This window comes from Amblyomma mixtum, chromosome 3, assembly GCF_055824585.1.
Source record: "Amblyomma mixtum isolate Tamu chromosome 3, ASM5582458v1, whole genome shotgun sequence".
NCBI lineage: Eukaryota > Metazoa > Arthropoda > Arachnida > Ixodida > Ixodidae > Amblyomma > Amblyomma mixtum.
Window position 1 is genome coordinate 195,886,584 of NC_143014.1, and position 21,898 is coordinate 195,908,481.

A 21,898-nucleotide genomic window follows, 5' to 3' on the forward strand; every position below is an offset into this window, starting at 1 on the left:
GCGTGGTGAGGACAGCTCTCTCGCTCTTCAGCCACGGCCACTTGCCGCGCGCGGACGTTTCGACGCGGCCCAGTGCTCTCCGTCAGCGAGGCGAGGGTTCGCAGGAACGAACCCCACAAACTCATCCAGGTCGGCCTCCGTGTATCTCCCCTCCTTGAATAAGTAAAAAACAGCAAAGCGACGACGGACAAGACAGAAAAAAAGAAGAAGGACAAGCGCTGACTAGCAACTGAGGTTTATTCGAAAAAAACACATGCATTAATACCCTCCAAAAAAACAACCAGGACGCATGCTACTCCGCAAACACTTCTAATCATAGGAATGAAGATACTTAACCTCGAAGTCATGGAGAAGCACTGAGGCAGTGCTTACACACGTGTCGCCATTCCCGTGGATGTGATATGCCTCACACAGTTCCCTTGTTAATTTATCCCTATGCCTGCAAACATCTTTTGTCTTATAGAAAAGAGGAGTGCACATTTTCTTATTGGGGGAACCCGGGATATTATTCAGGGGGCAATCTCTGTTATGTAACGGAAGGTTGGACGATGGGGAACCCTTTAACGAGGCATTATGCTGACGTATACTGGTGTTGACACAATTTCCAGTTTGGCCGATGTATTTCTTGCCACACGAAAACTCAATGTCATAGACTACCCTTTCAGTATATGGCACGAACTTATTTTGGTATTTTATCTTGAAGGCTCTACTACCGGTTGTTTTTTTTTGTTTCTTAGCCTTTGCTTTCCTATCTACATGACACATATTTTTCCAAGTTTTTTCGGGGCTGAGAACAGCACTTGAATGCCATATCTGGCGCCTACACTCTTTAATCTATGTGACACCGCTATTATATGCCTTCAATCTATGTGAACACCGCTCTTCTCGACAATCAGGCTGCCCTGGCTTCTCTAATCACAGTTACTGCTTTAAAAGCTCGCCTGGCTTCCTGGCATGCTAGACGTGCCATTTGCCCGGTTGAGGTACAGATGTGCGGAGCTCTGCTCCCGACGATAGGACACAGTCGCCAAATGTGCCGCATAATAGCATCGAAGTGGTGGCACCAGCATCGGTTCTACAAGGACTGCCTTTGGGCGGCATGTGGCAGGGACAACCACCGAGTGCGACGTTTTCGTGAGTGGTGTGACCTAGCGAAGCAACACATGTAATTTCTCTGGCATTGTTCACGCCCTTGGATTCCTGCGAAGACGAAACCTCCGTGTTCTGAGGGCAAGTTACTGGTTCTGGGTGACAAGCAGGTGCCGGAAAGGTTCCAAAAGGTTCTCAAGCAAGGTCCGAAATTTTGTGTCCAACCATCCCTAGGAAAAGAAGAAATGTTGTGCCTTGGAACGAGTGTTTCCCGCCAAGCCCGGAAGGAGGAACAGCCGAGGTGCGTGGTGGAGTGTGTTGAGGCTTTGAAGGGGACAGTTGGAGGATTTACAGTTGCTGGTATCTGATAAAGAAGGGCATTTTGCTGTTGTTCCAGAGATTCTCTTTCGGGAAAGAGCCGAGAACTCCATCGCAAAAAACATTAAGCAAGTTAGTATTAACGTCAATAGACAGAAGACAGATGCGGTTACTGGGGAAAATGAATTTGGTAGGGCTTCAGCGTTCCGTTAGTAGTTCGCAAAAAAATTGTCTAGATATTTTCCTTTCTGCGAAAACTAATAAACCCGAAATTCCTTTCCGATGTATAGTTACAAACCGTGACACCTGGCAACATTCGATATCAAGTTTTTTTTTTTGCAAAAGCACCTCAGCAGTCTTGTGATTGATGATCCGTTTCTTGTTTCGAATTCTGTCGCCATTGTTGAGTATTTGCAACGCTGTAACTCGGGTTCGAGTGGAACGTTTAGCATCGATGCACAGGTTTTGATTTATTCCCTACCTCAGGATAAGCTTCTGCAGTGTGTTAAGAAAAGCATAACTATTGACAATGATGAAGAGAGATTTATTTCGGATTGTGGGATATCTGTTCAGTCGTTTTTGGAACTCTTGTTGTTCTACCTGCAGTCAACTTTTCTTGAGTGGGAAGGTAAACTGTTTGCTCAAAAAGCGGGGGTGTACATAGGGTCTAAAGTAGCACCGGTCCTAAGTAATATTTTTCTGCGTCATGTTGATAGGGTGATAAAATCTAAGTTTGGAAATTGCGTAAAACAGGTCTTTAGGTATGTTGATGATTATTTAATTTTTGTTGAGCCTATGGATTCCAAGCGCCATGTAGAAGAATTTCTGACGGTCTTTGATAGTTGCGGACAAGGGTTAAAATTTACGCTCGAAGTCCTGGAAAACAACGATCTACAGTTTTTGGACTTAAGATTGGTCCTGAGCCGTGATCACGACTGCTGGTCGTTCCAGCAGCGCTCAGAGAAGCCATTGCGAAGTTATCGATCAGCCCATTCTAAGTTAGTTAAATGTGGAATAGCCGTTGCATGTTTAGGATCAGCGCTTTCAAAATCTTGTGTGCATGGAATGGCAAATAGTTTTTGTCAGCAGGTTAGGAGATTACAATCGGCAGCCTTTCCGGAAGAGATAATCCTGCTTGCATGCAATAAAATTCTGAGGAAACTAAATCCTTTTAAGAACTGCTATCCACCTAAGCCGACCGGTATGAAGAGGCATGCGGTTATACCATATGTTCACCTTTTGTCACATAGATTAAATAGTGTAGGCGCCAAATATGGCATTCAAGTCCTGTTCTCAGCCCCGAAAAAACTTGGAAAAATATGTGCCATAGTAGATAGGAAAGCAAAGGCTAAAAAAAACAAAAAAAAACAACCGGTAGTAGAGCCTGCAAGATAAAACGCCGAAATAAGTCCGTGCCATGTGCTGAAAGGGTAGTCTACGACATTGAGTTTTCATGTGGCAAGAAATACATCGGCCAAACCGGAAATTGTGTCAACACCCGTCTACGTCAGGATAATACCTCGTCAAAGGTCTCCCATCGTCCAACATCCCGCTACATAACAGACATTGCCCCCTGAATAATATCCCGGGTTCCCCCGATAAAAAGATGTGCACTCCTCTTTTCAATGAAACAAAAGTTGTTTGCAGGCATAGCGATAAATTAACAAGGGAACTGTGTGAGGCATATCACATCCACGGAAGTGGTGACACGTGTGTAAGCACTGCCTCGGTGCTTCTCCATGACTGTGAGATTAAGTATCTTGATTCCTATGATTAGAAGTGTTTGCGGAGTAGCACGCGTCCTGGTTGTTTTTTTGGAGGGTATCAATACATGTGTTTTTTTCTAATAAACCTCAGTGGTTAGTCACCGCTTGTCCTTCTTCTTTCTTCTGTCTTGTCTGTCCATAGAGTTTCTTACTATTACCTAGAGGGAAAGCTGGCAAGCCGTCTATGGGAGTTTGCATGGAGACCCCACGTGACCACCTCAGCCACCATGGGCGCTCAAAGCATCATGGGGCGGTGAGCTACTTGTTGCGGAACTGTAACTTTTGGCCAAAAAATAATAAAAAAATAAAGCTGTTTGATAGCTACAAACGTCCTAACATTCAATATCTTGTCTAATGATTGCAACAAACGAGCAGAAAAGCATTTAAGTGCAAAGTTTGCCCAAAATAAGAGACGACTCGCTCTCCTATTGGCCAAGTAATGAACACTAAAAAAACTAATATTTCGTAATTAACAGGCGCACTTTTAAAAGTAAATATGTTTTCAAAAAAAATGTTGTTTAGATACTTTAAGAGGTTTTTTAATGGCATTTCGGAAGAGTAAAACCTTTTATTGGCGTCGTGTGTCGTCGCGTCTTCACTACTATGGCTTTTGCACACTGCGTTCGCGCGAAAGTCGTCTGCGCACACACGAACTACGTTTTCGGAATGAAACGCCTTAGTACTGCCACTCTGTGTTCCCGAAAACCTACGACTGTGCCGCAACAAGTAGCTTACCGCCCCATGATGCTTTGAGCGTCCATGTTGGCTGAAGTGCAGCGCCGCCAGCTTTCCCTCTAGGTAGTAGTAAGAAACTCTATGTGTCTGTCATCGCTGCGCTGTTTTTTACTTCTTCAATATGCACCAACTCGCTCAGTTTTCTGTTCTTCTGCATCTCCCCTCTCTAGCGTGAGTGAACATTCGCTAGTAACCTTGCTGGTGAGTCGGACGCCCTCGATTTCTTAGTGAATTTCGTTGCTAGTTGCCGTTATTGTTGTTGCAGCAATAAATGCCTTTCTGTTTTAGCCACTGCCGTCGTTCTTTTCTTCCCTCAGGGCAAGGCCCGCCGTGGTCAGCACATGCTCGGTAGCGCGCGCGACCACGGGATGGGGTAGGCAGTGTGGGCTGTCAACCGCAGTTTAAAGGGGGAAATGCATCTTTCCTCCTATTTAAACCTCACAAAATATAGAGAGACAAATTTTCAGATTTTTCTAGGCAGATGATAGTATACAATACACTCGAAGAGATAGAAAAAAATCTGGGGGCTCTTAAACGCCGCCTTTAAGGGTACGACGCGACAGCGGTTCCTCCTGCCCACACAGACACTGTTTCTTCTTTCACAATCATTATATAAAAGACTACACGACATACATATCGTATAAAGCCCCACTTTAATCAAGCCGTACAAACATGTCTGCTTGGCCTTGCGGTAGCGTGTCTGACTCGCAACACACGGGTCAGGAAATACAGCAATGGGTCTGCTGCGTAGCATTGACAGTCTACGCTACAGTTTGACACAGCTTAAGTCAGCAGTCAAGCTCCGCCCACATTCGGAACCCCCGCAGCGAATTCCCCCACGATAAAAAAAAAGTAGTCCGTTGTTAGAACTCTTGTTACATAAACAAAAAGCTAATCACAAGAAAAAAAATTATGAGCTCTAGAATTTTGATGCCTGCTTGTTTAATATAGTCTAAGATTAAAAGGCTGATTTCGTTTACTGTTGCCAGCGCAGTAATACAGGACGCCGCGGTCTGTGGCCGCTGTTACCTACTGCTGTTTTTTTTTTTTTGGATTTCTTTCCTACTACAGCCATAGAGTTTCTTACTATTACCTAGAGGGAAAGCTGGCAACCCGTCTATGGGAGTTTGCATGTAGGTCCCTCGAGAACACTTCAGCCACTATGGGCGCTCAAAGCATCATGGGGTGGTGAGCTACCAACTGCAGAACTTTTGGCCAAAAAATAATGCTAAAATAAACGCTATTCGATAATCAGGAATGTCCTAACATTCAATATCCTGTCTGTAAATTGCAACAAACGAGCAGAAAAGCATGTGAATGCAAAGTTTGCCCAAAATAAGAGGCGGCTAGCTCTCCTATTAGCCAAGTAGTGAACACTACAAAAACTAATATTTCGTGCGAAACAGGCGCACTTTTAAAAGTAAATATGTTTTTAAAAAAATGTTGTAGCTTAAACACTTTAAGAGGTTTTTCATTGCATTTCAGAAAAGTGAAACCTTTTATTGACGTCGTGTGCTATTGCGTTTTCATTACTATGGCTTTTACACCCTGCGTTGTCGCGAAAGTCGTCTGCGCACACACGAACAGTGGTTTCGGAATGAAACATCTCAGTAGTACCACTCCACGTTCCCGAAAAAATACGACTGTCCCGCAACAAGTAGCTCACCGCCCCATGATGCTTTGAGCGTCCATGGTGGCTGAAGTGCAGCGCTGCCAGCTTTCCCTCTAGGTAATAGTAAGAAACTCTATGACTACAGCGACGTGAGTCGTCGTCTGCTGCGTGTTCATATGACGGCGAGGAAGACGGCGGCCGACGGACGCTAACTGTAATCTTTCGGAGCTCTTTATCGAAATGCATTCATTGCAAGGTTTTTGGTCAATTGGCACGACAGCGGAGAGCATGGTTAAATGTAAGCTGAAACGGGAAGGCCAGAAACTATCTTTTAGCGCATACCGAAAGGAGACGCGCACAGATCGCTACGTACATTTCAGGTCGGTGCACACCGACACCCACAAGAGGACTGTTGCTAGCACTTCGATGCAGCACGCCAATAGATAATGCACGAAGACCGAGGACATGACTCTGGACATGGCAAGTGTACGGAACGGCTTCGGAAGCTGCGGATACCGAAGGCACTTCACCAACCCATGGAACGACAGCTGTCACGACGTGGACAACCGGGCGCACCCCCCCCCCCCCCCCCCCCCCTTCCTAAGAAACGGGCTGCTGTGCCGTATGTTCCGGTAAAAAAGTGAATGTATATCGTCCGTGTCTAACGGGAGTATGACATTCAGGTGGAACATGTGTCTTTTAAAAAAAATGTGTCATCAGCTGGTAAGTGCGATGGCCAAGTTGTGAAAGGAAAAACTCCCCAGAGTTGTTTATGCAATCCCCAGCGCAGACAAACGGTATTTACATCGGTGAATCAGAAAGTTATAAAAAGCGAGTGTAGCAGCACGCTCGTGATGTAGAAACGAAAACGTTCGTAATAGCCCTTTCGCAGAGCACGCAGTCGTAAACGGTCGCAAGATCCGCAGCGAGTAGACAAGAATCGTCGCAACCAAGAACCTGATAGCATCACGGCGACATCTGGAACCCTTAATGATACAGACCACATCACACATGTTGAACCGAACCTATGGAAATCTAAACACGATTTATACATACATCTTGCGGTGATTATTCAAACCTATTTAAAACGATCTGTTTTTGGTGATGTGTTTATCATGAACAAGGCCCCCGTGCTGGGAGCCGAAACGTCATGAAATATCATTTTTAATAGTCGAAATCATTGTTTTCAAGCCTGCGCATAGGCGGGAATTGCAGAGTTGAAATAAAATGGTTTGGGAATTTCCTCTGGGACGAAAAAAGCCAGTAACACTGATATAGCATCTGAATGGTGTTTTAAGCATACATTTGAACTTATCGTCCCGTTCATGGACATGATATTTACAAGGATCATGCCTTCAACACTTCAGAAGACAGTGATCATGACAATCCCGACGTATAAGCCGTCGACTCATCATGTACCCCTGTTTCTTTTTTTATGCTCTTAGTCTAGCATTGAATTAACAGTCGTCCTGCTAACTGTGCAGCTTCCATATATTGCACGGACTCGCTTGTGAACTATTTCTAAGTCTTTCTTCGCCACTCCTGCGGAATCCAATCACAGCTCGCTGTTTCCATCATGCGCCAGGCACCGACACGCCAGCTTTGCCCACTAGAACAACTAGGATTGCCGTTTGTGTGTAGACGGTGGAGAACCAAGCATCATTACGAGAGAAGCATTAGTGAAGGGGCCTAGAAAATTTACGGTTGATACCGTTATTTAAGTACGAGAAAGAAAAAAAAATGAAGGGGATATTTAAGCTCCACCTTAAGGGTACGATGTGATATAGTTAATGGGTTAATGTCCATACATGCGTAACTGGTCATTGCCGACTTAACAATCATAGATGTCTGGGAGTCCTCATACCACTCCTGGTGCCACGGTGCAGAGATTAAGTGATGCGCCACTGCCCTGCGATGGCAGGTGCTGTTACCGGCGGGGCTTGTGACATCTAGGTTGCTCTTCCCGAGCAACCTTCCGCGACCAATCATTAATTTAACTGCCATCTGCAGGGTGCACCCATCTGCCCCCTAGGTTGCTTCTCAGGGAATTTTTCGTTGATTTTTCGCTCACGGTCAATGACGCCGAGGGCGAAGCCGGATTTTCTGCGACACGGGCTCCTTAACACTATCGCGTTAAAGAAAGAAATCTTCCGAGACTTCGAGGCCTCCGCCTGAGCAAACAAGCGACGGCAATAGTGTAGCGCTATCGGAAATGTAACCACGTGTTCCCGCTCTCTTCTAGTGGCACGGTCCACTCCCCGGCAGTCAAGGTCCAGGTGCAGGCGCAGATAGAGGACTTGAGCGCAGATGGCACAATGGCCGGCCTGCGAACGGGACAGTGCCTCAGCGTCATTGGTCACAAGGTGACGGAGTGATCTGGAAATGGTGACGCAGTTCAGCTTTTGCTGTTGTTTTTAAGATTGTGACGAAAACAACGACGTAGGGACAGCAAATTATTCCTCATGCAGCCACCGTAAGGAATAGTTGCATGCAAACAGGCGAGTTCTGCGCTGCTAAGTGTGCCATCGTACCTTCAGGGAAGCAACCTAGGAGCAGGCAGGTATGAATATTTTGGAGACCGCAGTACGAAGAATAAGCTCCACTTAATAAAGCCTAGCTCATGTACTGTAAGGTAATGCATCCAGATGTCTACGGCCTGTTATGGCAGCGTTCGGTCGTCGCCACGACGAGTGACCTTCATATAAAAAAGACTAAAAGACGTGCACGGTGCCGCCACGTGTGTTTTTAAGGCGAAAGCCTTTAATGCCTCATCGTTGTCGACAGAAGGTTGTCAGGAAAGGTGTCACGCTTTTCTAGTCAGACGAGAAAAAAAAAATCTTTTTGCACTATGCGATTCAAACCACCGCCATTCCGTTCTGCAGCCGAGCGTGCTAAGGGATACGCTACTTCCTGACAACGCATGTGTACTTCTCCTTGTCTAGGACACTGGAGAGTGTTTGTAGAAAGGCATCGAATCAGACGGATGCCTCCCAAACGCCCTCCAGTGTCTCCAACATTTAAGGTTCACAAACAAATGTGTACTAAATTAACATCTTAACCCCAAATCAGTGACACAAGCAGCAACACCGCGAAAAACGCTGTCGCTTCAACGCACTTTAGGTCAACGAAGTTCCCCCCTGTATTTTTTCATTGCCTCTTGTGGCACAGGAAGCATTTTCTGCAGGAAAAAAATGCCAAAGTTCGTATTCTGCTTGCAGTACTGGCTTACATTTCGGCAGGTTGTTGGACCAAGTGCCGTTGGCTTGGCAGACGCTGACCGACTCTCCAATCAGGACGTAGCCCGCATTGCACGTGTAGTGGACGCTGTCACCGGGGTACTGCCGGCCTCCGTACAGCACGCGACCGTGCGCCGGTGGAAGCGGGCTGCGACAACGGATCGCTGTGGGCAGAAAAAAAAAATGCGCCACTGTAATCTTCAGCAGACGCAAACACCGTCCGTATTCTTCTACAGCGTAGCAGTTCCGCGAGAGGTGATCATCCGAGTAGTCACGTCAACCTCAGTTTCGGCTCTACGTATGGCGGGAAGGACATTCACACTACTGTGCATTGAGCTAGAAGTAAAATCAGCCACATGGTGACGAGTGTCACTTGGGACATCGGACTCAAAGAAAAAAGCATGAGAGACCTTGTGTCGCCGTCTAGCGGGCGTTTTCTCACTACATTAACTCATCGTTGACGCAGGATAACAGTTGTTGGCTTGCACAAAATGCTCTTTTAACTCACATTACAGCTACAAAAGTAGAATCCAGTGTTACAGAAACTAAAGAAAACACCAACAAATAGCATTCAAACACTGGTGAGTCGACTTAAGAAAACATTCTCCGACCGCCATAGCCTCGCGCAGCGAAGGACTCCAGTTAAACCAGCCTTGCAAAGACCCGGTCCCAAATACACCAGTTTCGCAGCCTCGCCTTTGAGCCGCGACGCTCGAGTTCGGCGCTGCAGTTTGTTTCTGTTAACGCAAAGAAAAACGAGGACCACAGACAAGCTAAAACAGAACATGACGCAACAGCGCTGACTAGCGAGTCTTTTGATCTCCTGTGTCGTCTTCTCTTTCTCTTGTCCGTCGTCTGCTCCCTGCGCTGTCACTGAACCAAGCATGCTGCAAAAACTACCCCTACAATCCGCCTTGTTCTGCAGCTTTCTTCCTGGACGCCTCTGCATTCAAACATTTCATTTGGGCTTTATTTCGCAGGCATGTATTTTCTTTCTTCCAACGGAATCAGCAGCCGGTCTAAGATCCTGGAGTCAGTGAAGCTAACTCTCCGAGTGCCGAGCAAACAAAAACGCCTAAATCGGATTTCGAGCTGAATCGGCTCAGCACTGCCAAATGGACGTAGCATTATTCTTTTCGTGCTAGTTTTTCAGACTTTTTCTCTCTTTATCGTTTTTTTTCCCCACAGCAGGCGCCTTTCCTCAGTGTGGCTAGGCACAGCTGGTGAGATCTCACCTGCGCCGAAAAGAACTTGCTCTCTTCTTGTGGCTCCTTTAGCGTTCCATGACACGAAGGTGCCAAATTTTCCCGGTCTATTGTTGTCGTCAAGAGTGTTTGGCATAAAAAGTTTCAAACTCTTTTACTTGCCTCATAGAAAGCGCCGGTCCCTACATAACAGAGTGAAAGGTTTGCGGATGGTATACTTTCGCAATGCACTCTTTTTTTTTTTTTTTCCGCCATCGCCACCCTTCAGGGCAATATCTCCCCCCTCCACCCTTTATTTTTCCTTGCTCCCATGAAAAGTTAACCTTTCAAAATCCGTTGTAACAAACGTGATGCCTCAAACGTCCTCTTAATACGTGTACGACTCGGACACTTGAAACCCTGTGATTTAGCTCAATAACCGCGGCAACCTAGCATTTCACTTGCTGCTGCTGTTTCCACTAGTACAGTAATAGCGGCAACTGCAAAACCACTAAGAATTAGACTGTGACATAGTTAAGCAAGCTGCGTACATCACTCTTTTTTTTCCATCGTGGCTCCTCACGACGGTGTGCTGTTTATGGTTAATGGCTTATGGCTCAAGGACGTTTTACGTCACTAAAAAGTTGCCTACATCACACTTTTTTTTTCAATTGTGGCTCCTCATGACGGTGTGCTGTTTATAGTTTACGGCTTAAGGCTTAAGTGGGTCTTACGTCCCAAAGCGACCCACGCTACAAGGGACCCCGTAGAGCAGGGCTCCGGAAAATTTCGACCACCTGGGGTTCTTTAACGTGCACTGACATCGCACAGTACACGGGCCTCTAGAATTTCTCCTCCAAAGAAATTCAACCGCCACGGCCGGGATCGAACGTGCATCTTTCGGGTCAACAGCCGAGCACCGTAACCACTGATCCACCGCAGCGGCTTGACGGTGTGCTGTGTCGGTGTGGCATAAAAACTGAATCCATAATGTGGATGACCTAATTTATGTAACAACGGTTACTACCTTATGAGGAACGATTAAATGTAACATAAATACGTAATCATGGCCTACCACGATACAGTGGAAGACCACTGTATAACGGCCTTCATGCCTTTTACAAGATTGTAAACTCGCAAAGCGTTCGAAAAGACCCTGTTCAAGCGGACACTAACTGCAACTGCAAGTTATAAATATGGCTTTTACTTCTAAAGGCCTTAAAATGACTTTTCAGATGACTAAACATCCGATCCGTCGTTCCTGTAAAAAGGCTTCTGTAATGCTATCTAGATGTCGACTCTGAGTGCTCCTATGCTATATTGCCAAAAAGCGCCACAAAGGCCTAAACATGGCGAAAAAAAAAAATGAGGCACTAAATGCATAAAACTTCCATCGCGTAACAGCACTACATTACAAGCCGGCACAAAGCTCCAGCCAGTCACGAGAGCCCAATCATTACAGCCAACGCGCAATCACGAAACACACCCACCAAAAAGTTCAGTGAACCTCGCCCCATACGTTGTTAGCAGTCTATATTGCGCCCAATGCAGCGACTCGAGGTGCATATGGAAACTCCACGAGAGCTCTTCGCGGGGCTTCGTACGTCATGTCTGAACGTTTAGTTTCGTGAATACTGACTGTAGCAAAGGGTCAGAGATTCATTTAGCAGGCCGAGCATGGGTGCAACTCCAATGCACGGGTGCGCATCACAAGTATGCAAATGTGCACGCGCGTTGTGGCGCCTCGGCCGTACTGTAAACCCTACCAATGTTCTACTCACAGCCTTCTATGAACTTTCGCCGTTGCTTGCACTGCGAAAAAATAAACAGTGATAAAAAAAATGAGAACACCATTCTTGCTACCACCATAATGCCAGTGTTGACCGTTTTGGGTATAATAAAAAAAAACGTAGCCTTACTTAAGTGCCCAACTGTTGCGTCCAAAACACTCAGTTTTCGGTGCCTAACCATACGGCACTCGTTGGTCGGAGAGATTCTTGGGTATAGCCGTAGAAAAAGTGCGCTGTTAGCAGCCTATCTCCAGCTCAAAATAAACACATCTCGTTACCAGGTGCACCCCCCCCCCCCCCCTCCCCTATCTTTGCCTGGGGTACGCGTAAAAAAACAAAAATTGCGTTCATTGCTGCTGCAAGCAAGCACAGTGCAGCTTAATTTTAAAAATTCCGCTTTATTTCAGTGACGCTTGGAGGTCCGCCACACCTCAAAACGGAAATACTTTATAAAGACAGCACCTTAATAGACATGTAACTAGTCAAGCAAACGGCACTCAAACTAAAAAAAAACAGCACATCCTAATCGTAGTGTATCACTGACAATGTTTTCTTTTTTTTTTAGGACAGTTAAACTGCCAGGGCATGTGATGAGGCATACATGAAGAGTTCATCCCTTGAAAAGTGTATTTGTTAAAAAGACAGGACATTAAAAAAACGTCATTAACAAGAAATCTGCATTAAACACGTCACTGACGGGTAAACACAGCTTGCAGCGATGACACTGGGCTGCTCAGGAATGAGCCGGGCCAATGAGACGTCCGTGACGCATGTGCCTGCTCAACAGCCAGTGCTTATTTTGTCGCAGCGTCACCACAATGAGAAAAAAAACCAAACGCTGTAGGGCACCGCCGCGAAGCTAAATCATGCCCCTCTCTCCCTTTACCCGATGCGCTGCATAGAGTGAACGCAAAACTCGTAAGATAACTGCAAAAAATTTGACATACCAATTTGTGGATGGAAATTCGGTGACCAATTATTATTTTTAACTTTAATTGAAGCGGCTATCAAAACTCAAGCTGAAAGAAAACACAGAATCACACACAACAAAAAACAAGGCCTCTAGGCTCACGCTCGCAGGTGGGTGGCGTATCCGACCAGGACTCGTTCTTCCAGCAGGTGACGAACGGCGGACCCACAAGCCTGTAGTTGGACGGACAGCTGAAGTGGACGCGGATCCCGTAGGTCCTATTCTGGGTGCTCATCCTGAGGTTACCCTGGCTTGGGATCGTCGGGCACTGGATCACTGCGCACCATGCAACAACATCACTCTATTTTATTTGCTCTCGGTCCGTTCCTGAAATGCAACCACAGGTCGCCGCACTGAAGCGCTATATGTGATGCATGGAGAGCCATGGTTTCTCGCGTTCTAAACTTGCCTATCTGAGAAACTTCATGGGACAAGTTGAGGCCTACAAAGCACCACGAGAAAAGCCGCGAGATGGAGCAGGTCGGTCTGAACGTTGCGAACGCGCACAACTCGCGATCCCTGCACTGCACACTTCGAATTAAGGCGCGTTGATAGGCACCTTAACGGCGCTTAGGAGATGTAATGCTGGGGCTTCAGAAAACCGTGTCACTGAGCATGCGCATAAAGTACCAAACTGCGCCCTATACACTTTTTTGACTAGCTTATTCCGGCGCGGTTGTGGCGCAATTAAATGTAATTTTTCAGAGCTTTTAGTTTGTCACCTCAAAATTTTGCTTGCCGCCGGAGTAACCTTAAGTCCTGCCACTGCCCTGCACAGGTCAAGATCTGAAAAAAATAATGGTTTTCCCTAGTTTTTTTTTACCTTCGTGTTTAATGCAGAAAAATATTATAGGTGGTACTAATAGGAAAGGTAACGGGTAAGTACTAACAAGCACTTGCTGTTCTTGCAGGCAAGGAAGTTCACTCACTCACTCACTCACTCAACTCAGTCTCACTCACTCAACTCAGACTCACTAACTCAGACTCACTAACTCAAACTCAAACTCACTAACTCAAACTCAAACTCCCTAACTCAAACTCAACTCACTAACTCAAACTCAACTCACTAACTCAGACTCAGCTCACTAACTCAGACTCAACTCACTAACTCAGACTTAACTCACTAACTCAGACTCAACTCACTAACTCAGACTCAACTCACTAACGCAGACTCAACTCACTAACTCAGACTCAACTCACTAACTCAGACTCAACTCACTAACTCCGACTCAACTCACTAACTCCGACTCACTCACTTACTAACTCACTAACTCAACTCACGCACGCACGCACGTACGCATGCACGCATGCGATCGTATGCGTGAACGAACAGACGTGAATGAAGATATTATTTTTGCTCCATCAGGACCGAACTGCCCGACCTTATAACAATTTCAGTTTGTGATTCTGCAGCACCTGCAGTCAAAGCTCAACGTTGGCGCGCTAGGGACACCCACCCCGTGTGTGCCACCCAACCCAGTTCGCGTAAATGATGAGCAGCACTGCTGTGGTTCCCACCTACGCAGTGTGGCGCCTTGTCGGACCAGCGTCCCGAAGGGCTGCAGACGACTTCCTCTGACCCGACCAAGTTGTATCCTTCCATGCAGGCGAACTTGGCTTTGCTATGCATGCGGTTGCCATGGTCGCTGGTGACGCGGTTCTCGTCCCCGTAGCCTTCTATCGGCGGGCAGGTTACGTCTGCGAACACCGCATAGTAAAACAAACCAAAAAAGATTAACAGACTCCCTATGAACACTTGTCACCTTAAAACAATCACTCACACTCGAAACAAGCTCGCATTTTCATAATAACGTAAAGCTTCGATATTTATGGAGTTTACTACACAAATATTTGATAAGGGGTCTTGCGTATACGCCACAATGAATCATTGCTTTTGAGAACATTTCACCTCACAGTCATCTTTCCAGCAAAGTTAATGATCTCAGTCTCTGTGACGTCCCTCAAGGGCCTGTACCAAAGAGTTTTGGTTTACTTGTGGGATGAAAATAGGAGTGCGCTAATAGTAATTTTTCAAGACCGAGTCGAATACGAACAGTGTAGCTAGCAATCGCTTTGAATACGAAATGAATAGTGAATGAACCGAGTCATATACGAATCACAAATATTCACACAAGTGGCGAATATTTATACAAAACGGTCAGTCATGCGAAACAGCGAACTGCTAGCAGCGGCGCTTCGGTAGGCGCTGAACCTTATGCAGTTGTAGCTACAGTAGTCAAAACACTCAACACTGCACTCCACTGGGGGCACGCAACACAAATTCAGCATACTAACTCTTTGGCCGTCACGTTATATGTATAATAAAAACTACCTTATGGTATATATTACGACAGGTAATGAACTAAAGCCATATTTCAGTGGAAGAGAGGGAGCGAGAGCTACGTATTAGCCATAGCCTCCAAGTTGAGGCATTAACATAGGGCTTGCTAAATGTGCCTGTACAGGGACGCATCCTCCAACCGTAAAGACTTTGTATGAGACTTATGAATGCTGCCGCACAAATGGACTACGTCGCTGCGCTGAACTCTCCATCCAACGCAGAGCCATCGCGGCTACACTCTGTACGGCGTCGGAGTGAGCTCTGTTTTTTACTTGTCATCGAAGAAAAATACGGAGTGCCTTCTACTAACCTCATGCCAGTATATTCTAAAAGTATTAAAAAACTTGAGAACACGTTGGGTTCATTTCGAATAATTTTGACGATGCACTATCTGATTCGTTCGGCGAATTGAATAGGACAGTATTCTAACCTCTAATCGAAAATTTTGAATATTCGCACATCCCTGGTGAAAATAATAAGCAAATGAAAAACAAACAAACTTGGGGGCCTTCTTAGCGAGAGTCTTAAAGAAGAAAATTCGATAGCATTTAGGATGCCTGCTATAGCTTCTACAGTGAGTGTTTGGTGTTGTTCTTGAAATTTTCCCGCCAAAGCTTCGATTGGAACCGGTTTCATTACCCTTATATGGTATGCATCAGTCATCACCTTCTAGAATGTTCGAGTACTTTCTATTGAATTACCATATGAGATCGACCCACTAATCCACCTTAATTCACAGACAATCCCCACTAATTCATTTTAATCCATTTTTTGGGGTGGGCCTACTTCCAAAAATTAGGAGGCCTTTAGATATTCAAAATTTGTGGCGCCCTATGATTGGTCCACTGGTAGTCACGTGATGTTGGTGACGTCACGGCCCTCACAATCACATTCATAGATTGCGGGGAGTCCTCATACCACTACTGGCCCAATGGTGCAGCGATTAAGCGATGAACCACTGTCCCGGCAGGTGGCTGTTTCGAGCACAGCCGCCGATGGGGCTTGTGAGATCCAGGTTGCTCTTCACAAGCTCCCGTAAGACTCATGCAGGTGCCATGATGGGCAGGTGGTAACTGCATCGAATTTGGCAACGGTGGGCCGTTTGCTCACAATCAGGTGGGCAAGTTATGATGACGTCAAGAGGTCACGTGACCTCTCACGACCACTCAGGGAACTTCGTGACAAAGAAGCCGGAATTTTTGGTGAGACGACAATCTCAATGCAGCCACAACCACAATACGATTCTCCGACGGCAATCAAACAGTATTCTGTGAGATAGAACAAACAACATGAAGTAAAGAATAAAAATACGCTTTCCCATTGAAACTGAGCTACCAAGCAGCGAAGCCCGTAATCGCAAACCGTGTCATCTATGGCTCATATTTCTTTCACTAGGCTGCTGACTGCCAGGCCTGTTAACCTGCAACCAATATTCGCTACACTTTCTAGGTTGCACTGATCCCAAAATGTAACTATTTTCAGCCTCTCTGCAACCGAAAACGACAAAGATGTCAGCGACTAACAATTTTGGGGTGTATTTAAATCAGGAACAGAAACCCGAAACTGCTGCATAAATTCTGCATAGCGGAGGCGATCCCTCGCTACTTTGTTTAAAGCGGAATAATCAATTCGCTGTTTACTAGAAGAGAACGAGGCACACGCGAGATAAATGGAGAGAAAAAGGCAGCAGGCCACCGCAGAAGGGTGTGGCTTACCCCTGACTCTGACGTGAATCTCGTTGGTCTGTCCCCGAGGCGTCGTGCAAGTGTACGTCCCGGAGTCGTGCTCTTTCGCCTTGTAAATGAGCAGCTCGTAGCGCCACTGTTTCTCGTCGGCGGACAGGATCCAGCCCTTGGCGTAGTCTCTAAATGAGCCCAATAAATGTTCCCCACCACGGCTTGTTTGACGTCCAGGCTTGTAAAATAAATAAAAAAACGGCTCAAAAGCCGCAAAAAAAAAGAAAGAAATGTGCGAACATTTTCATGCCGTTCGACCCAGGGCGGTGCAGGGTGAATTTTCAATGAGCCAGCAGCGCGGCACAAACATTACGCGCAGAGCGGAAAGAGGGAGCAGCGAAACGGAGATCTCCTTGCTGCGTCTCCAACCTTTTACATATGCGCAGCGGAATTCGGCGGCCCCTTCCTTGTGCCGCTGTGATTCGGAGCAGGCGACTCGAGAGAGCGAGCGCCCTTAAAGTTCCCTGAAAACGAGAAGACTGGGGCTAGAAAGCAAAAAAAAAAAGAGAGAGAAAGATAGAAGGTGGGGAGGAATGAAGAGATCGCCCCGAAAATACGGAAGAAGTGGAGCCGCGTGCAGAGAACGAAAGGGAATGAACATGGTGTGGAAGAGCTTCAAGCCTCAAGCATAATTTCCCTCGTGGTGTAAAGCGTGCTTTGCCACATAGAGAGTGTTTATGAGAGGAAGCGACCTTCGGCGAACCACGAAAAGTAATGTTAATATAGGTAACAAAGATGCCTGGAAAATTTCGCATCACGGCTCTTGGAAAAATTGGACCACTGTAATAAGAATGAGAAAGGGTCCCATACTTTTCAAACTATTCCACGCATCAACATTAGTTCACTGTACGGCTAATGTATACGAATGCATTAGATAATGCACGGATTAATCAGCCACCCAGTAAGCGGCATTCTTTGTGCGCTCACTTTACAACAGAGGAAGCGAGGGAGGAGAGCAGCGTAGAGGCTTAACGCTTCGAGAGCGAGAGCGAAGCCTGCACTCCTGACGCTGACGTTTCGTACTGGGTACCGCCCCAAATGAGCGCACCTCAAGGCACAGTGGCCACGGAAACGTATAGTGCGATGTCGCTACACACCCCTTTTTTATACCTCCCCACCCAATCGACCTCGGAGCCAACCACCGGGAAAACAGACGCCATCGACTATAACGACGTCCGGCGATACGACGGTACAGACGACAGAATGGCCACTGCTGCCTGGCTCCTATAAGGTCCTCATCAGTGTGTAAAGCACGCAATATTGATAGAAAAAAATTTAACGATAGGTCTCAAGGAATACATTTAGCATTGATACAAGTTCTTTGCTTCTTTGCGTTTGCATGTCTTGCCGTATTTTTCCGGACAGCTAGAACGTGAGAAATGTAGCGCGTTTATGCACATCCGCCCGAAACACTCCTTTCTTTCTACCGCTTTCCCACCTTGCTGGATGGACGACACGGCGAGTCGTCCATCTTTCAAATTGCGAGGCGAGCACGCAACCCATGGGCCACAAAACAACATTGCTTCCTAGCGAACAAAGGTGAACCTGGTGTATGCGTTGCCTTACGACTGTATGCTAATGAGTAGATGCGTCATTGGAAAGAGAAAAATAAAAACAAAAAAGGAATAAGAATTAAAACAATGTTTTCACATTTAAGTGGTCTTAAGTGCCCTCTGCAATTTTTTTTTTCAAAGGGAAGAAATTTGTACAATAACGAATGTTTTTTAGAAAAAACGTATGCAACTTGCAGTACTTGGACTAGTGCTGTAGAGGCTGCTGCTAATTTTTCTCCCATTTAGAGCACTCGAGAACTTCAGTACGTATTGAACCCAGAAGTGCATTGGGATGTTCGTAATAAAAAATTATATTAAAAATTAGGAAGAGCCCACCAAGTGTGCTTCAACTTATTCTTATTCTCCTGATTATTTCTCGCATGATCTAGACTTACAGAAACTGCTAGATAAGAAACAATGCACAAATATACTTGCTCTATTCCGAATGCAACATTATATATATCGCAAACTTAAGCTCCTTCCCCAGAGCGTTAAACGCTGCCTTATTTTTGTATCAGTTTTCAAGGTTACTATTATAATTTACCAATTTAGATTCGAAATCAAAAGTTTCCAATTTGTCGGTGCCCTTCGCAGCAGGTACCAAAGTACACACGTGAACAAATCGTCGAAAGAAAACTGTTTTAGTGTTTTTCTTAGAGCCGCTTCGATAAGCGTCGGGACAATGTTTAACGGCTCATTCTCTGCGCCACTAAACATTGAAAGAGGCTCGAAGAGCAAATCAATTTCTGCTAGCCATTCCTGGCGATAACTTATAGCTGTGTCTCCTCCAACATTCAGGACGACGCGACAAGTCAGTGCGGCAGGCTCTACGACTCAGTAAGACTGAGAAGAGGCGGGGCGCTTCGTGAAGAGACTGCTCAGCGTGTACCGTACCTCTGTGAGGTCCAGGCCCACTGCGGGTTCCCGCTGAAGCGCTGGTAGAGACAGTAGAGGTAGACGTTGGTTTCCGGGTAAACGACCAGCTCGCCCTCTTCGGAGACTCCGTGGTCACCTTTCTCCACCGAGTACAGGATGGTCGGCGGCACCTGCACTGCGCGGCAGAGGCCGCCACACTCCGGACTCACTCGAGGCCTTTCCGCGAGAAGGTAAGCGGCTTGTTTACGGGACGTCAGAAAAGTAAAGAAATGTAAGCGGGAATTTCTCGAGAGTGACTGGTCAACTAGCACGTGCTCCAGCGCGTAAGAAAACTACTGGCGTTATCTAGCAGCGTTACCCACTTCAGTGGCCCACCAAACGCGTGGCAGACTAAGCTGCATGCGTACTAGACACGGTTTCATTTATAGCCTGATAAGGTCGAACATTCCATTAGGTTCCCCGTGTGGCGCAGGATGCTGCTGCCCATGAGATGGAAGATCCGAAACTTTAGCAGGCCTTTTCAGGTGACATTAACTTCACCACGATTTGCAATGAGTGCAATTACGGCACATAAAATGGAATCTGCAAAGCATAGACCACTCGCAAAAGCATCGAGCAAGTTTTCTGAATTCTGTTACTCTGTGATTCAATGGTTCAAGCGTAAAATGGCGCATCATGTGCTGTGGTTCTAATTTAGCGGCCACTCATTCAATGCGAGGCAGTGATGTATGCGTGTTGAAAAGTATACTAAGCTTCGTGATTTGTGTGAGGGTGGATTACTTTTCGTCTTGTGGTTGTTTACAATAGATAACAGTGACTTCCGACTCCTCCCTGGTGGTCCGAGCATCGTTTCACCTCATGACACAGCTCGTCATATTCCACATGAACCAAGTCCCACAGAATGCAGCGAAGGTGAACCTCGCACGAAGGTGAACTTCGTCTCTATCTAGCCTTGAGCCCCGGTAGAGACGCCAGAAGGAAATGTTTTGCGATGAGAGACAATAACACTTTATGAACGTTGAAAAACTTTTTGGCAGCATGGCGGCTATTGATTCCGTAAATCAGAAAAAAGCGGACCTCTGTTACCGGTGAAAAAACCAGCGTAGTCAAGAATTCTACAAAAATCCGCCTGGTCAAGAATTGTTCGATAAAATAAAACAGCAGCCTCCTACTACAGACAGTTGAAAGAAAGAGGTTTCGAAACTGCTGCCAATTTCTTCTTTTCAAACGTGCAAAAAAAAACTGTAGCGGTTTCGGAACGTCTTCCTTTAAATTAACTGTGGCCAATGCTGCACTTTTTTCGGCATTGCGCTGTTGTCCAGTGACTCTGCTGCAGTGCTTCAAAGTATTAAGAAAACCCGCCCCCTCTCGTTAAGTTTATGCAAGGCGCAAGAGCGCCTAAGGCCGCCTGGTTTACGTATGTTGTTGCCGAATTACTTAATCTGCACCGACAGGTTATTGAAGCAGGTTCCTTTTTTTTTAATCCGCAAGGTTAATGCAGCAAGAATTGCATCGCTTTTCAACATCCGCATTGTGCAAAGTCAAGAGCGAATGTTGTATAGCGCAGCTACCGGGTGCATGGAGTTGCGAACGCAAGGCTGAGCCTCCTAACTCGTCGTGACAGCACGTGCTTTCTTCCGGTTGCCCTTCGCTCTTTGTCGCAACCAGTCAGCGAGGCTCCTACGCTCACGCACCGAGTCGCGTGTATGTCTTCGCGCTCTAGTCGAACCGCTCACGCTCACGCACGTTACGTCAAGAGCACGTGGCAGGCGACAACCCTCGAAGGAGTGCCGGCGTGAAGACGCTCACTGCGGCAGTCGTAAGTTTGTCAGTGCCTCGATCACGCTGTCTGTTTAACAGTGTCGATCACGCCATCTTTTTCGCCGCTAGTGCGGTAGTCTTCACTGAAAAAGCGGGACGCACGGAACAAATTTTTTAATAGTCTGCGCTTTAACACGCGCGCGCAGTGGGGCCGGGAACAGGTCTCGTTAGTATGACGACCATGGGCTTAAAATCAATCGTAGCAAAGAATGAAAAAAAAAAAGAGGCTACAACTTTTTGTTATTCTGCCATTATTTTTCTAAACAGGCAGCATCCAGTGAACATCCCATTTCCCACGGAGTCAAAAGGCATGATTATAATGATCGCATCACACCTTTTGTAACTTAAAGCGGAATGTTTCTTCAACAGCTTGGATTCTGAATCCGCTGCAGCACCTAGGGAGCATTCTAGGGACATTCATTTCGCTGCAGGTGAACGCTGTGGTCTTAGGACTTTTGACCAAGACTGTACATGGCCAGAGGCTTGGCACGCTCTCCAGGCAAGAGCGTTCCTTCGCTCCCTAAGCAGCGCGGACTTCGATTCACGGCTGCGATCAGGCACACAGATGACGTGGTTGCATACATTCGCTCCTCTGTTCAATCCGCATCGTCACCCATCACAACCCTCTTTGTTCCACATCCGCCCCACCACTTTCAGCGCGGATTAGCAGGCCAGAAAATTATAGCTCCGGCCGTTTTGTCTTTTTTTTTAGGAATAACCCTTTCTCTGCCTTCCTATGTCTCAATTTAATGTCAAGCCTTTTCGTTAGACTCCAGGTTTCTGCCCTATATCTATATGTGAGTGCTGGCAACATACAACTATTATTTAAACCTCCAGGAAGCGAATCGCGTGGTTTCTTACTGCTTGTCCT

General features: G+C 46.3%; 1 protein-coding gene across 1 annotated transcript in view; it reads right to left on the reverse strand.

Annotated features, from left to right (window-relative positions):
- The window catches only part of LOC149353186 (locomotion-related protein Hikaru genki-like), a 42,537-nt gene that overhangs the window by 6,715 nt on the left and 13,924 nt on the right, over nt 1–21,898 (reverse strand). The window contains exons 4-8 of the mRNA XM_089582391.1: nt 19,225–19,381; nt 16,757–16,905; nt 14,219–14,398; nt 12,803–12,976; nt 8,750–8,920 (exon numbers count right to left, since the gene is read on the reverse strand). Of these exons, the coding sequence (XP_089438517.1) occupies nt 8,750–8,920; nt 12,803–12,976; nt 14,219–14,398; nt 16,757–16,905; nt 19,225–19,381 (831 nt within the window). The remainder of the gene's footprint in view (nt 1–8,749; nt 8,921–12,802; nt 12,977–14,218; nt 14,399–16,756; nt 16,906–19,224; nt 19,382–21,898) is intronic.